The sequence below is a fragment of the Salmo salar genome, chromosome ssa28, assembly GCF_905237065.1.
Source record: "Salmo salar chromosome ssa28, Ssal_v3.1, whole genome shotgun sequence".
Classification (NCBI taxonomy): domain Eukaryota; kingdom Metazoa; phylum Chordata; class Actinopteri; order Salmoniformes; family Salmonidae; genus Salmo; species Salmo salar.
In genome coordinates, this window is record NC_059469.1 from 10,694,531 (window position 1) to 10,708,291 (window position 13,761).

At 43.4% G+C, this 13,761-nt stretch overlaps 1 protein-coding gene across 1 annotated transcript in view; it reads left to right on the plus strand.

The window, feature by feature from the left end:
- The window catches only part of spata20 (spermatogenesis associated 20), a 64,503-nt gene extending 51,833 nt beyond the window's left edge, over positions 1 to 12,670 (plus strand). The window contains exon 15 of the mRNA XM_014179461.2: positions 11,587 to 12,670. Within this exon, the coding sequence (XP_014034936.1) occupies positions 11,587 to 11,757 (171 nt within the window). The 3' untranslated portion in view covers positions 11,758 to 12,670. The remainder of the gene's footprint in view (positions 1 to 11,586) is intronic.
- Positions 12,671 to 13,761: the final 1,091 nt, after the last annotated feature.

Consider the following 13,761-nt stretch of genomic DNA (forward strand, 5'->3'; position numbering starts at 1 on the left):
CTCTAGACATTCTAGCAGACGGATTCCATCTCAGGGAGCTGTCTGCAGCCTTCCCAACATCTCCATTTCTCCTTCCTTCACGATTACACTCCAATCAACTCCTATCATCATCACTCTATCGTCACGTCTCCATCCATCTGTCCCTCACCTTCTCGTCTCCCGTAGGGAAAAGAAAGAGGGAGAAGTTGGGATGGATGAGGGGGTGGGAAGGAGAAGTGTGCATGTGTGAAGTTTGCGAACTCAGTCAGTGTTTAAACTCCGACCAGTCTCTGCCAATGACTCCAGTTCTAGTCCACGTCAGATCCTCTCTGGCTGTCTCTCTCCGTGGTTTCGTCTCCTGTTGTCTGTCACTCCTCAACAAGCTCAGCTCTTATCCACACTGCAGCTGTGTAAATAATACCCACGGCAAACTGATAAGACACACACGGACCCTAGAGAATCAGGAATATGTAGCCAATCGCGTTTGTGCGTCGGAACAATACAGAGTGGGGATGTTGACTGATTGTAGAGGCTGATACACACACAAACACCCACCAACTCTGGAGGATGCAACCTATGTGTGTGTGTGTGTGTGTGTGTGTGCGTGCGTGAGTGCTTTGGAACAATAGGGAGTGGAGGTGTTTGTGGTGACTGATACACACTCACTTAGGTAGCTAGTCAATGGCGCCGAGCAAGCATCCTCTCCTTCAGTCTTTTCTCTCTTGGCAGTCCTATAGGGTCTGATAGCATCTATCAGCGTCTGAGACTGAGATCTGTCTCTCTCACTCTCCGCTACCTCTAACTCAACCCTCTCTTCTTTTTCTGTCTCTTTCCCTAACTCTCCTCCTCTTCCTCTCCACTCTCTTCCTCTCCTCTCTGGCACTTCTTTGACACACACAAATGTGCTCGTGCGCACACTCACTCTCTCCAGTTCCAGTGGACTAATCGTATTAATGGATTAAATCAGGGTTTCCCAAACTCGGTCCTAGCCTTCGCACTACACAGCTGATTCAAATAACCAACTCATTATCAAGCTTTGATGATTTGAATCAGCTGTGTAATGCTAGGACAAAAAAACAAAATGTGCAGGACCGAGTTTGGGAACGCATGGATTAAATAGCTTAATGCCATTGATTGGCCAGTGAGTCCGGACAAGACAGGTAGGCCCTGGGCGGCTTTCACCACTCGGTGTCCAGCTACTAATTCAACACTCTAATTTAGTGTGTACCTAATCTCGTCCACTAGCACCGTCTGGTTTCACAGTTCCTCAGAACGAGACTTGACTGGAAGTGTGAGGCAGGAGCGGCTGAAACAACCACTGGTTTTAATTGGCTGATCTCTGTCAATTACCACCGAGCATAGCTCTTACAAACTCGCCCTTACTAACTCGCTCCTACATTGTGGACTTCAAAGCGTGAGCAGCGCAAGTGATTTTCACAAAAAAACGAAAAGTACAAGTCTTTAGAAATAGATTTCACAGATAACCGTTATATGCACGAACTCGGAATCAATTGGGCTTCCCCCAAAATAATATGGTCAATGTGGTAGAACGTTTATTTTGATTTGCTGATTTTCTGCATTTTTAACAGTCCCATCTAATACAGCTGTAGCGGGCTCTCTCCCTGTCCCGCCTCCATTTTAACCACACCCCTTTTCAAGTCCCACTTTGTTGCACGGTGTTACCAGGCTCTGTGCCACCAATTAGTGTGTACCCAGTTCCAAATCGTCCCGAGCATAAGACCACCCTCGCAGCCTCTTCAGTCCTTCACATACTCATTTTCAGTTTAGTGTGAAAGCAGTAGTTTGACCCAATCTGATCTTTTGGTAATTGCTGAGCTGTGGGTGATAACGTTAGTGGGACGTAGGTGGAATGAACAGGGACTTTTTAAACGGACTAATGTCCCAGTGGTATTTTAGCATTTAGAGAGAATAATAATTCCTAGGCAAGTGCCGTTATTTATTATGGATAAATGAGCGTCAGTCTTAATGATATCTTTTTATCGACGCCTAACTTCAACACCACTGGTTTTGAAGCGACGTAGGCTGTCCGTGGTTGGTTATACGGAACGCGGTAGGGCTTCCGGTGTCTCCTCACCGTGTGATCTAGTAGACGGTCTGTAGACTCGCTGATAGAACTCCTAATTCACTCGGACAATATCCAGACCCCATGTCCACAACTATACCTCTCACTCTCTCGCCTGGTCTCTCTCCCTCTTCCTCTCACCCTCCCTCTCGTTAAATATTACATTAATAAATGTGTCTTGTGATGATGTGAGCGGCTGACTGCGTGTGTGTTTTGCATGTGTGCCCGCTCTGTTCGCCACACACGTCAGAGCGGTGTCTGTGTTGCCTGTGGGGATGTCCAGATGCCAGGTTGTTTCAGTGACTGAACAGGTCCTCGACTCTGTGTGAGTGAGTGGGTGTAAGTGAGAGAGGGAGAGAGAGAGAGAGAGAGAGAGAGAGAGAGAGAGAGTACGTCTCTTCATGCATGGCTGCACAAAGCCCAGGATTTCAGAGCTGTTATGCTCATCACTCTTCCTCAGGTGTGTCAGAATTCGGGAGCTCATATTGTGTGTGTGTGTGTGTGTGTGTGTGTGTGTGTGTGTGTGTGTGTGTTGTTTATTAGTGGCAGTGAAGGTAGGCTACACTATGTTAGTTGTATTACTCGCTGTGTCATAAGCCTGGGCCATCTGTTCTCTAGCGCGTGCACACACGCACACAGGTGGGACAGCTCATAATATCTCTCCACTGTTGAAACTTCATGGAAGAAGTGGAGTTTGGCACAAATACAACGCAGCGGTGTATGTGCCTGCGGTAGCAGGGTCAGTCAGAGTATGAGGGGACGAAGCCTGTGGGAGTTTAGCAATGCTGTTGTGTGCAGCCAACTGTGCCGTCTGTGCTAACGAACTACAGACTCACTCACCTAGAACACTAACACACATACACACACAGACTACCAATCCAACTATACACACACTCACATAGAGCCTTTGCCATGTATTGTCCCCAGGTGTATGACATGTTGTGCTGGATATAGATAGAAACATGACCTCCATAGGGAGGTTACTTACAAGTGTGTATGCTATCTGACAAGTGACAGATAAGAAAGAAAGAAAGAGACCGAGAGAGAATAAGAGTGAGGAAGAGAGAGAGAAAAGAGGTGGGAGTGGAACAGAGAGAAAGACAGAAAGAAAGAAAGAAAGAAAGACAGACAGACAGACAGACAGACAGACAGACAGACAGACAGACAGACAGACAGACAGACAGACAGACAGACAGACAGACAGACAGACAGACAGACAGACAGACAGACAGACAGACAGACAGACAGACAGACAGACAGAGAGGGTTCAGTAGAAGGGTTCAGCAGGCCGGGGAAATCCTTCTTTGGTCTCCATGGCAACAGTCATGCTGTTCTGCCCACATTCCATCACACTTCTCGCCAGTGTTCCCCGAAGATAAATAAAATAAAACATATTTTGGTGTTATGCCAAACAAAAGCTCTTTCTCTCGCTCTGTAAATATAGTTTCCTGCCACGTCTCTGTATTAAAGCCCACTGCTCACTAAACCTGGGGCCTTGTTCCAAATTCACTACTAGCCCCTACTCCCGAGTCATTTCACTCAGATCTGAGAGGATAAGCACTGAAAAGGACATTTTACTTAGAGGGAGAGTTAATTACAACATTTTTAATATCCATCCAATCCTGTCAGATCTATGAAGAGCCAAGGGGTTAGGTGCTAGGGACTAGCAGTTGAAATGGAACCAGCCCATTAGTGACATGACAGCAACAAGAAGCTTGATCCATGTAGATAAACTAGAGACCGACCACAATTCCTCAGGTGAAAGGTCAGCAGCGGGTCACCCTCTCTCTCCTCCTCTTCTCATGAGTCCTCCTGTTCTCCATCCATCCCTCCCTCCATCTTTCTCTCCCCCACTCTTTGGGGAGCCAGATTGTCTGACAGGCTAAAGGAAGTGACACGCATTTGACAGGAAGCAGACTGAGGAACATTGATGTCCTGCTGCCTCTCAGTGACCACACACACACACACACACACATTCTTTCTTACTGTAACTGGAGTGATGGGGGGCATCGACCCTAGTCTTATGAAGTTATTTCGGGGAGAGGGGGAGGCACAGGGAGGTGGAAAGGTGATCGATATGAATGTGGCGCTTCCTGATGAGAAGTCTGGAAAACAGCCCCCCCTACCTCCACACACATACACACACCCTAGTCTCACACACTGTGAGTCATGCACAGTGCAGAGCTGCCCTCGTCGATAAAAAGAGTGATTGTTGATTGAAAAAGCTACCTCCTTGTTATCATCACCCCCCCTTCTCTCTGATAGGGCTACATTCTCGGAAGGGTAGGGTTAGGGTACAGTATTGTTCCCTGGGGTACAACAATGTCAAAATACACAATGTACCTTCAGAGGTACACATAATCTCACATGGTACTATTCGGTACCATTTAGTGTACATGTGTGGATAATTTAGTGTACATTTCTGTACCCCATATTTTTCGGAAACATAATCTTCAGTGCGCCGTAGAATTGGCGCCTTTCCCTATGTTGCTATGTGCATAATAGCAAAATTAACCAGCATATTGGGATTGAGAACAATACAGCGGAGGAAGCAGAGACGAGGAAACAGCCCTTGCCTTAAGCCCTATTTGGACGGGATTAGTTTTACTGTGGGTGGTCGGGTAATGTAATTATGTGCACAAGCACAAAACACCACATCTGTAATTTTAGTTCCGTTCGAATCTGCCATGTCAGTAATTTGTACATGGCAGGAGAGTAACAATTCCAGCCAGAATAACTTACTGTTTTTGGGAGAACTCCAAGGTTCTCTGATAATACTAGTCCCATGCGAATCATCATCCCTGTGTTTTGAGTGAAATGTCTGAGTTTGACAGGTTTTGCTCACGCTTTGAACATGAAACAATAACTGATTCGATAAATTGATCGTGCTGCTCATAGCCTACAGTTGAAGTGGGAAGTTTACGTACCCCTTAGCCAAATACATTTAAACTCAGTTCTTCACAATTCCTGATATTTAATCCTAGTAAAAATTCCCTGTTTTAGGTCAGTTAGGATCACCACTTTATTTTAAGAATGTGAAATGTCAGAATAATAGTAGAGAGAAATATTTCTTTCAGCTTTTATTTCTTTCATCACATTCCCAGTGGGTCAGAAGTTTACATACACTCAATTAGTATTTGGTAGCATTGTCTTTAAATTGTTTAACTTGGGTCAAACGTTTCGGGTAGCCTTCCACAAGCTTCCCTCAATAAGTTGGGTGAATTTTGGCCCATTCCTCCTGACATAGCTGGTGTAATTGAGTCAGGTTTGTAGGCCTCCTTGCTCGCACACACTTTTTCAGTTCTGCCCACAAATTTTCTATACGATTGAGGTCAGGACTTTGTGATGGCCACTCCAATACCTTGACTTTGCTGTCCTTAAGCCATTTTGCCACAACTTTGGAAGTATGCTTGGGGTCATTGTCCATTTGGAAGACCCATTTGCGACCAAGCTTTAACTTCCTGACTGATGTCTTGAGATGTTGCTTCAATATATCCACATCATTTTTCTTCCTCATGATGCCGTCTATTTTGTGAAGTGCACCAGTCCCTCCTGCAGCAAAGCACCCCCACAACATGATGCTGCCATCCCCGTGCTTTACGGTTGGAAAGGTGTTCTTCGGCTTGCAAGCCTCCCCCTTTTTCCTCCAAACATAACGATGGTCATTATGGTCAAACAGTTCTATTTTTGTTTCATCACACCAGAGGACATTTCTCCAAAAAGTTATTTGTCCCCATGTGCAGTTGCAAACTGCAGTTTGGCTTTTTTATGGGGGTTTTGGAGCAGTGGCTTCTTCCTTGCTGAGCGGCCTTTCAAGTTATGTTGAAATAGGACTTGTTTTACTGTGGATATAGATACTTTTGTACCTGTTTCCTCCAACATCTTCATAAGGTCCTTTGCTGTTGTTCTGAGATTGATTTGCACTTTTCGCACCAAAGTATGTTCATCTCTAGGAGACAGAACGTGTCTTCTACCTGAGCGGTATGATGGCTGCGTGGTCCCATGGTGTTTATACTTGCATAATATTGTTTGTACAGATGAACGTGGCACCTTCAGGCGTTTGGAAATTGCTCCCAAGGATGAACCAGACTTGTGGAGGTCTACAATTTTTTTTCTGAGGTCTTGGCTGATTTCTTTTGATTTTCCCATGATGTCAAGCAAAGAGGCACTGAGTTTGAAGGTAGGCCTTGAAATACATCCACAGGTACACCTCCAATTGACTCAAATGATGTCAATTAGCCTATCAGAAGCTTCTAAAGCCATGACATCATTTTCTGGAATATTCCAAGCTGTTTAAAGGCACAGTCAACTTATTGTATGTAAACGTCTGACCCACTGGAATTGTGACACAGTGAATTATAAGTGAAATAATCTGTTTGTAAACAATTGTTGGAAAAATTACTTGTGTCATGCACAAAGTAGATGTCCTAACCGACTTGCCAAAACTATAGTTTGTTAACAAGAAATTTGTGGAGTGGTTGAAAAACGAGTTTTAATGACTCCAACCTAAGTGTATGTAAACTTCCGACTTCAACTGTACAAATGAAGGGACTACATGTATCAACTTTCACAGTAAATGTTTTTGTTCATGTTTTCTGCGTATGATTTGAATATTGCAAAATCCGTCAATAAAAAATATTGCGCCTTTTAAATGTAACTTATAGATCGCAATGCAGAATACAACTGACCTAAACATTTGAAAATGATAGATTCACTTTCGCATCCATAGCCTTAAAACGCATCTAAAGTGCAAGTGCACTGTTTAGCTCACATCTGAAGACTGGGGGACATTTAGAACAAAATATCCTAATGATTATGATCACACTTCCTCAATTCAAATATTATGGTAAAACTATACCAAAGATGGTTTGGTATGGTTTTGAAATTTGTGAAACAAGCTCAAGTTATCAATGTAGCTCTCTTATCGCCTGGACTTGTTGAAATATCTTCACGCCTAGAAAAAACCTCCATGGTTACGTCATAACTGTACATTTATTGGGGGGAAAAGAAAGAATTACAGGGGGTTCGTCCAAATCGTCCAACGGAATAACAGACGTTGTGGGGTAATAATTACATAACCAACGTTCTCTAGTAATACTAGTCCCATGCGAATAGGGGTTAACCTAATTGTCTGAGAAAATTGAGGAGAGAACAAACCAAAACTTAATTAGGTCTGTAATCAATAGCCTAACTGTTAAATATGCCTGGCTTTATACATCATCCATATACAATGCCTTGAAAGTATTCAGATCCCTTGACTTTTTCTACATTTTGTTAGGTTTCAGCCTTTTTCAAAAATGTTTTATTTTTTTGGGTCCTCATCGATCTACACACAATACCCAATAATGACAAAGCAAAAACTGTTTTTTTACACATTTTTGGCTAATTTATTAAAAATAAAAAACTTAAATATCACATTTACATAAGTATTCAGACTATTTACTCAGTACTTTGTTGAAGCACCTTTGGCAGCGATTGCAGCCTCAAGTCTTCTTGGGTATGATGCTATAAGCTTGGCACACCTTTATTTGGGGAGTTTCTCCCATTCTTCTCTGCAGATCCTCTCAAGCTCTGTCAGGTTGGATGGGGAACATTGCTGCACAGCTATTTTCGGAGAGCTATTTTCAGATCTCTCGAGAGATGTTCGATCGGGTTCAAGTCCGGGTTCTGGCTGGGTCAATCAAGGACATTCAGAGACTTGTCCCGAAGCCACTCCTGTGTTGTCTTGGCTGTGTGCTTAATGTCATTGTCCTGATGAAAGGTGAACCTTTGCCCCAGTCTGAGGTCCTGAGCACTCTGGAGGAGGCTTTCGTCAAGGATCTCTCTGTACTTTGCTCCGTTCATCTTTGCCTTGATCTTGACTAGTCTCCCAGTCCCTTCTGCCAGGTTTCCTTCAGACGTGACGCTTGACATTCAGGCCAAAGAGTTTAATCTTGGTTTCATCAGACCAGAGAATCTTGTTTCTCATGGTCTGAGAGTCTTTAAGTGCCTTTTGGCAAACTCCAAGCGGGCTGTCCTGTGTATTTTACTGAGGAGTGGCTTCCGTCTGGCCACTCTACCATAAAGGCCTAATTGGTGGAGTCCTGCGGAGATAGTTGTCCTTCTGGAAGGTTCTCCCATCTCCACAGAGTAAATCAAGAGCTCTGTCAGAGTGACCATCCGGGTTCTTGGTCACCTCCCTAACTAACCAAGGCCCTTCTCCCCCGATTGCTCAGTTTGGCCGGACGGCCAGCTTTCGGAAGAGTCTTGGTTGTTCCAAACTTCTTCCACTTAATAATGATGGAGACCACTGTGTTCTTGGGGAACTTCAATGCTGCAGAAATGTTTTGGTACCCTTCCCCAGATCTGTGCCTCGATACAATCCTGTCTCGAAGCTCTACGGACAATTCCTTCAACCTCATGGCTTGGTTTTTGTTCTGACATGCACTGGCAACTGTGGGAACTTATATAGACAGGTTTCAATCAGAATTTACCACAGGTGGACTCCAATCAAGTTGTAGAAACATCTCAAGGATTATCATTGGAAACAGGATGCACCTGAGCTCAATTATGAGTCTCATAGCAAAGGGTCTGAATACTTATGTAAATAAGGTATTTCTGTTTTTTATTTTCAATACATTTGCAAGCTTTTCTAAAAACCTGTTTTCACTTTGTCATTGTGTGTAGATTTGAGGTAAAAATATATTTTAGAATAAGGCTGTAACGTAACAAAATGTGGAAAAGGGAAGGGGTCTGAATAGTTTCTGAATATACTGTATATCTACAGAAATAAGACATATCTTGCTTCTGTTGCCTGTTTCAGTGTTTGTTTAATATTCTGTGAGCACCAAGCCTCATGCAATGGCAAAATGTTGGATAAAGCAATTTCACAGATTTGGCTGTTTTTAATCTTTGCTTTGCTGTAATAACAGCTTCACCATGTTTTTCTCTCGTTAGAACAGACTGGTATTACTCATCATTTATTTAGTGTTCATGCTGTTCCAAACAGGCAGAAAAATAATATTGTTATCTAACAGCACCTGTTTGTCAAACATAATATATACACAGCTCTCGCTCCTTTACCCTCCTTTCTCTTGATCTCCTTCTTATTGCTATTATTTCAATGAGTATTATTATGATCATCATTATAATATTAAGTAATGTTGTTGTCATTAGTAGCCTTGTATAACCACCACCAGTGGACCTAAGGGCACATCCTGTTTAGTAATAATACTGTAACTTAGGCCTATATATGCCATCAAATCCAATCACATTTTATTAGTCACATACAACAGTGAAATGCTTACTTGTGAGAATAAGAGATAAAAGTAACAAGTAATTAAAGAGCACACAGCATTCGAGACATTCATGCTTTGAAATGAAATCAAGCATTTTAGTGTTAAAATTAAATAACAAAGGGAGCTTTGAATAATTAGCCTAAACAATAAATGAACCTTAATTCACAAATGCATGATACTGTTTTTAGTCTGCCGTAATAAAGGCTTTATATATATTTAGTTTTCTGTTAGAACAGACTCTCTGGTACTCTCTCTTATTTATTTAGTGTTGTTTACACTGTTTCAAATGGTCAGAAAATAATTATATTGTTATCTAACAGCAACTGTTTGGCACACAATACTCACACAATGCTTGCTCCTATACTCTTTTTTTTCCCCCTTTATCTCCAGTACTTTCCACAACTAAGTCAAATGTCTTCCATAGATCTGACTTCCCCTTTCCCTCCTGAGCAACCAGTGAACATTCGGCCATTTTGAGTTTATTTTTCACTTCGTACTCATCCATTTTGCTGTCGACATTACCGTGTTCAGAGTTTGTTATAACCAATGTATTGATGTGATTATGATATATGTCAGGCCCTATTGCGATGCATACATGTTTCACATAAAGATAGAAAGGGTTGTGGGAATAGGGAATGTTTTTCCTAGACAAATTAGGGATTTCGGTAACAGAACTTTTGTCGGAAACAAATAAGAAACCTGGCTAAAAATGGCTGTAATTATGTTGCACCTTCAGCACAGACAGCGCAATAAACACTTGCTGTGGTGCCTTTTCGCTGCAGTAGTGAGGAGAGCGAGGCAACGTGCGCCAGTCACACAGGCACAAAGCTGTCATATTTTTCCAACACAGTGTGACCACCGGGTGCTTTCTTGAGTCATTTGTATGTCTTAATTATTTCATCAAACAGTGTGCTTAAGGCATCAGACAAGCTCAGTGCCTATGTTGGTTGTATTCAAACACACAGCTTGTGTCTGTCTATATATGGAAAAATAAGTTTAAACATTTCGACCAATCGATTGGATGACTCTCGGTCAGGATGACTCGGTGGACCAACATTTTTTTTAGTCGGGTACAGCCCTACTGCATTGACCCTTTCAATAACTTCACCATGCTCAAATGGATATTTTACCTATCTACCAATCTGTGCCCTTTTTTTGCGAGGCATTGGAAAACCTCCCAGGTCTTTGTGGTTGAATCTGTGCTTCAAATGCACTACTTGATTGAGGGACCTTACAGATAATTGTATGTGTGGGGTACAGCGATGGGGTAGTCATTATTAAATCATGTTAACCCCTATTATTGCACACAGAGTGAATCCATGCAACTCGTTATTTGATTTGTTAAGCACATTTTTACTCCTGAACTTATTTATGTTTGACATAACAAAGGGGTTGAGTACTTCTTGACAGAAGACCTTTTAGGTTTTCATTTTTAATTAATTTGTCAAAAATTCAAAAAACAAAATTCCACTTTGACATTATGGGTTATTGTGTGTAGCCTAGTGACACAAAATCTCAATTTTAATACATTTTCAATTCAGGCTGTAACAACAAAATGTGGAAAAAGTCAAGGGGTGTGAATACTTTCTGAAGGCACTGCACTGCATGAAATGTATTGTCATAGAGTTTAATTTCAATTATAAATATTTACTTAGTGAAGGCTAAAGTGGTTAAAGCCATTTAATGCAACAACCATGTCTGTCACTAGCAAACAGTCATGAGTGGTACTGGTAACAAAGAAATTCACTTGAAAGGCACCCTGGGAAATATGCAAGTAAGGTTTTATACACTACAGTGTAAGAACAACACCCCCAAAAATGTTTAGAGGTACATTTTTGCCACATAAAAGGAACGACTTTGTCAATTTGGTGGTAACCTAAAAATACAAATGTTTACCTTTTCTAAAGGTACGCTTTTGTACCTCTAGACTACGTGTAAGAAAGGTACTTTCTCTTCCACCAAGGTACACTATTGGCTCTTTTAAGGTACAAACTGCAAGGGTACAATTATGTACCTATAACTAAAGGTACAATGGTTGTACCTAACAGGGTACCACAACAGTGACAAGCGTTTGTACCCTTTTAAGTACACTTGTGTGTACAATATATACCAGCATTTGCTATTCCTCTGTCTGCCTCTCACTCTCTCTCTCTCTCTCTCTCGCTCTCTCGCTCTCTCGCTCTCTCTCTCTCTCTCTCTCTCTCTCTCTCTCTCGCTCTCTCGCTCTCTCGCTCTCTCTCTCTCCAGGTCCTGATGTTAGCTGATGGGGAGACAGAGGGCTATCTGTACCAGCGTTTGCCCATCCTCTCGTCCCTGACCTGCCAGGGTGGCAGTGCCACAGCGTACGTGTGTGAGGACTTCACCTGTGCCCTGCCCGTCACAGACCCACAGGAGCTACGCAGGCTACTGCTAGAGTAAAGAAGAGCGGGAGGGATGGCGAGAGAAATCAAGGGAGATAGGACCAGATGAACCCTGTCCTAACTTGCTCCAGCTAACCCTGTCCTAACCCTGCCCCGCTCACCTCTACCTCTACCGTAGTTTAACCTCCTGCACAGCAGGTATAACACATCCCTCTGTAACCCTACAGTAACCATACTCTCCCTGGCCCTTGCCATAAGGGCCAAGTCTAAATGCTCTGTAGATAGTGGGACCCACCACGTATATCAAGATGTGGAGGCGCGTATCTCTAGGAGTCACAAGCCAGCAGTTCCAATAACAGCAGTTGTCTGCATAACTTAGTCACAGACCTACTAAAGCAATACCAAGTAAAGGCCGTATCAGTTCTTCAGCAGTATACTAATAAGCTATATGTAGATGTCAGTGGAGGCTGCTGAGGGGAGGACGGCTCATAGTAATGGCCGGATTGGAGTCAGTGGAATGGTATCAACCAATGGCAACCACGTTTGATACCATTCCATCGACTCCATTCCGGCCATTATTAAGAGCCGTCCTCCCCTCATCAGCCTCCACTGGTAGATGTTGATTGATAGTGTCCCAGGGATGCATTGAAGAATTGGTCTGAAGATGTTGTAGAGAACTCTCTTTATGGATGAACTCATACAGAATGTTCTTCTCCTTTCCTGATATCATCACACAAGCTCTTGCATGGAGCAGACAGGAGAAGCGCGTGTGTGTGCGCGTGTGCGTGCTTGAATGCGCTATGAACTGCCCTTTTCTCTCCATAACTCACCCCCGTAGCCTGTTAATGCCCTCTAGCATGCTATGACACCCAAACTATAGTATAAAGACCCATAGATGTATAGACTATGCATACGATGTATGGAACACTACAGCTCTAACTCTGCAAATAAACAGTACTTGAATACTGTTATTATTCTGTTCTGTGTTTACTAAATGTGTGGGATGATGGATCATCAAGTGTAACTAGGGGGCCGCGATTCTGAAAGGTAAACAAAATATACACTGGAGTCTAAAGGCACCTTCTTTCCATATCCTACTCTCCCGACTCCCCACCTTGTCTGACTTTGGCTCTCTCAGTAAGATACTGAAGTATGAGGTACCATACATTTCCATGTCCCCCCCCCCCATCACTTAGCGTGATGTGTATCCTGGAATGTCACTGTGTGAAGCGTCCCTAAGAAGCCCATACAGCCAATCTCTCCTCAACCAATGTAAACAGGAATGCAGCCTATGAGAAGAGTCCCCTGTCCATAATACTTATCTCCATCTTGCGCCTCAGACTCCTGTACTATAAATACCCACACTGGTACTGGTGTTTTCGTCTCTCACTGTCTCACTGCTCTCTAGGATTCATACTGAGGAATGTAAAGTGTGTGTGTGTGTGTGTGTGTGTGTGTGTGTGTGTGTGTGTGTGTGTGTGTGTGTGTGTGTGTGTGTGTGTGTGTGTGTGTGTGTGTGTGTGTGTGTGTGTGTGTGTGTGTGTGTGTGTGTGTGTGTGTGTGTGTGTGAGACAGATGGGTCCGGGGATGTTGGAGGCTGAAGCGAGGGAGCTCGTCTCTGGAGGTCCCGCTCTGGGCTTTGGAAGCGGCAGAAACGAACACAGAAGGAAGGAAACCACAAGATGAGGAGAGGAAGGAAAACTAAATAAGCGAAAACCGTTGTGTCAAACCACCTCCATCTTCCTGTCCCCTAGAGAGAGAGTAGGAGAAAGAGAGAATGGGGGGGCTGAACTGTCCCACCGAGCCATCTACACTCGTTCACTTCTCATCCCTTCTTTCTCGCTGCCAAACCCCTCCCCAACAGAGATGGCGTGGGCCACGAGAACGACAGAATGAAAGAACACATGCTGGCAGACAAGTGCATCTGTGGAGGAACAAAGGGAGGGAGATGGAGGGAGCAGAGGGATGGGAAAAGAGAGAGGGAGGGAGATGATGGAGAGGGAGACCAGGATGAACAGAGAGCAAGGGATGCAGAGCGAGAGAAGGACGAGGGGGCCCTGTG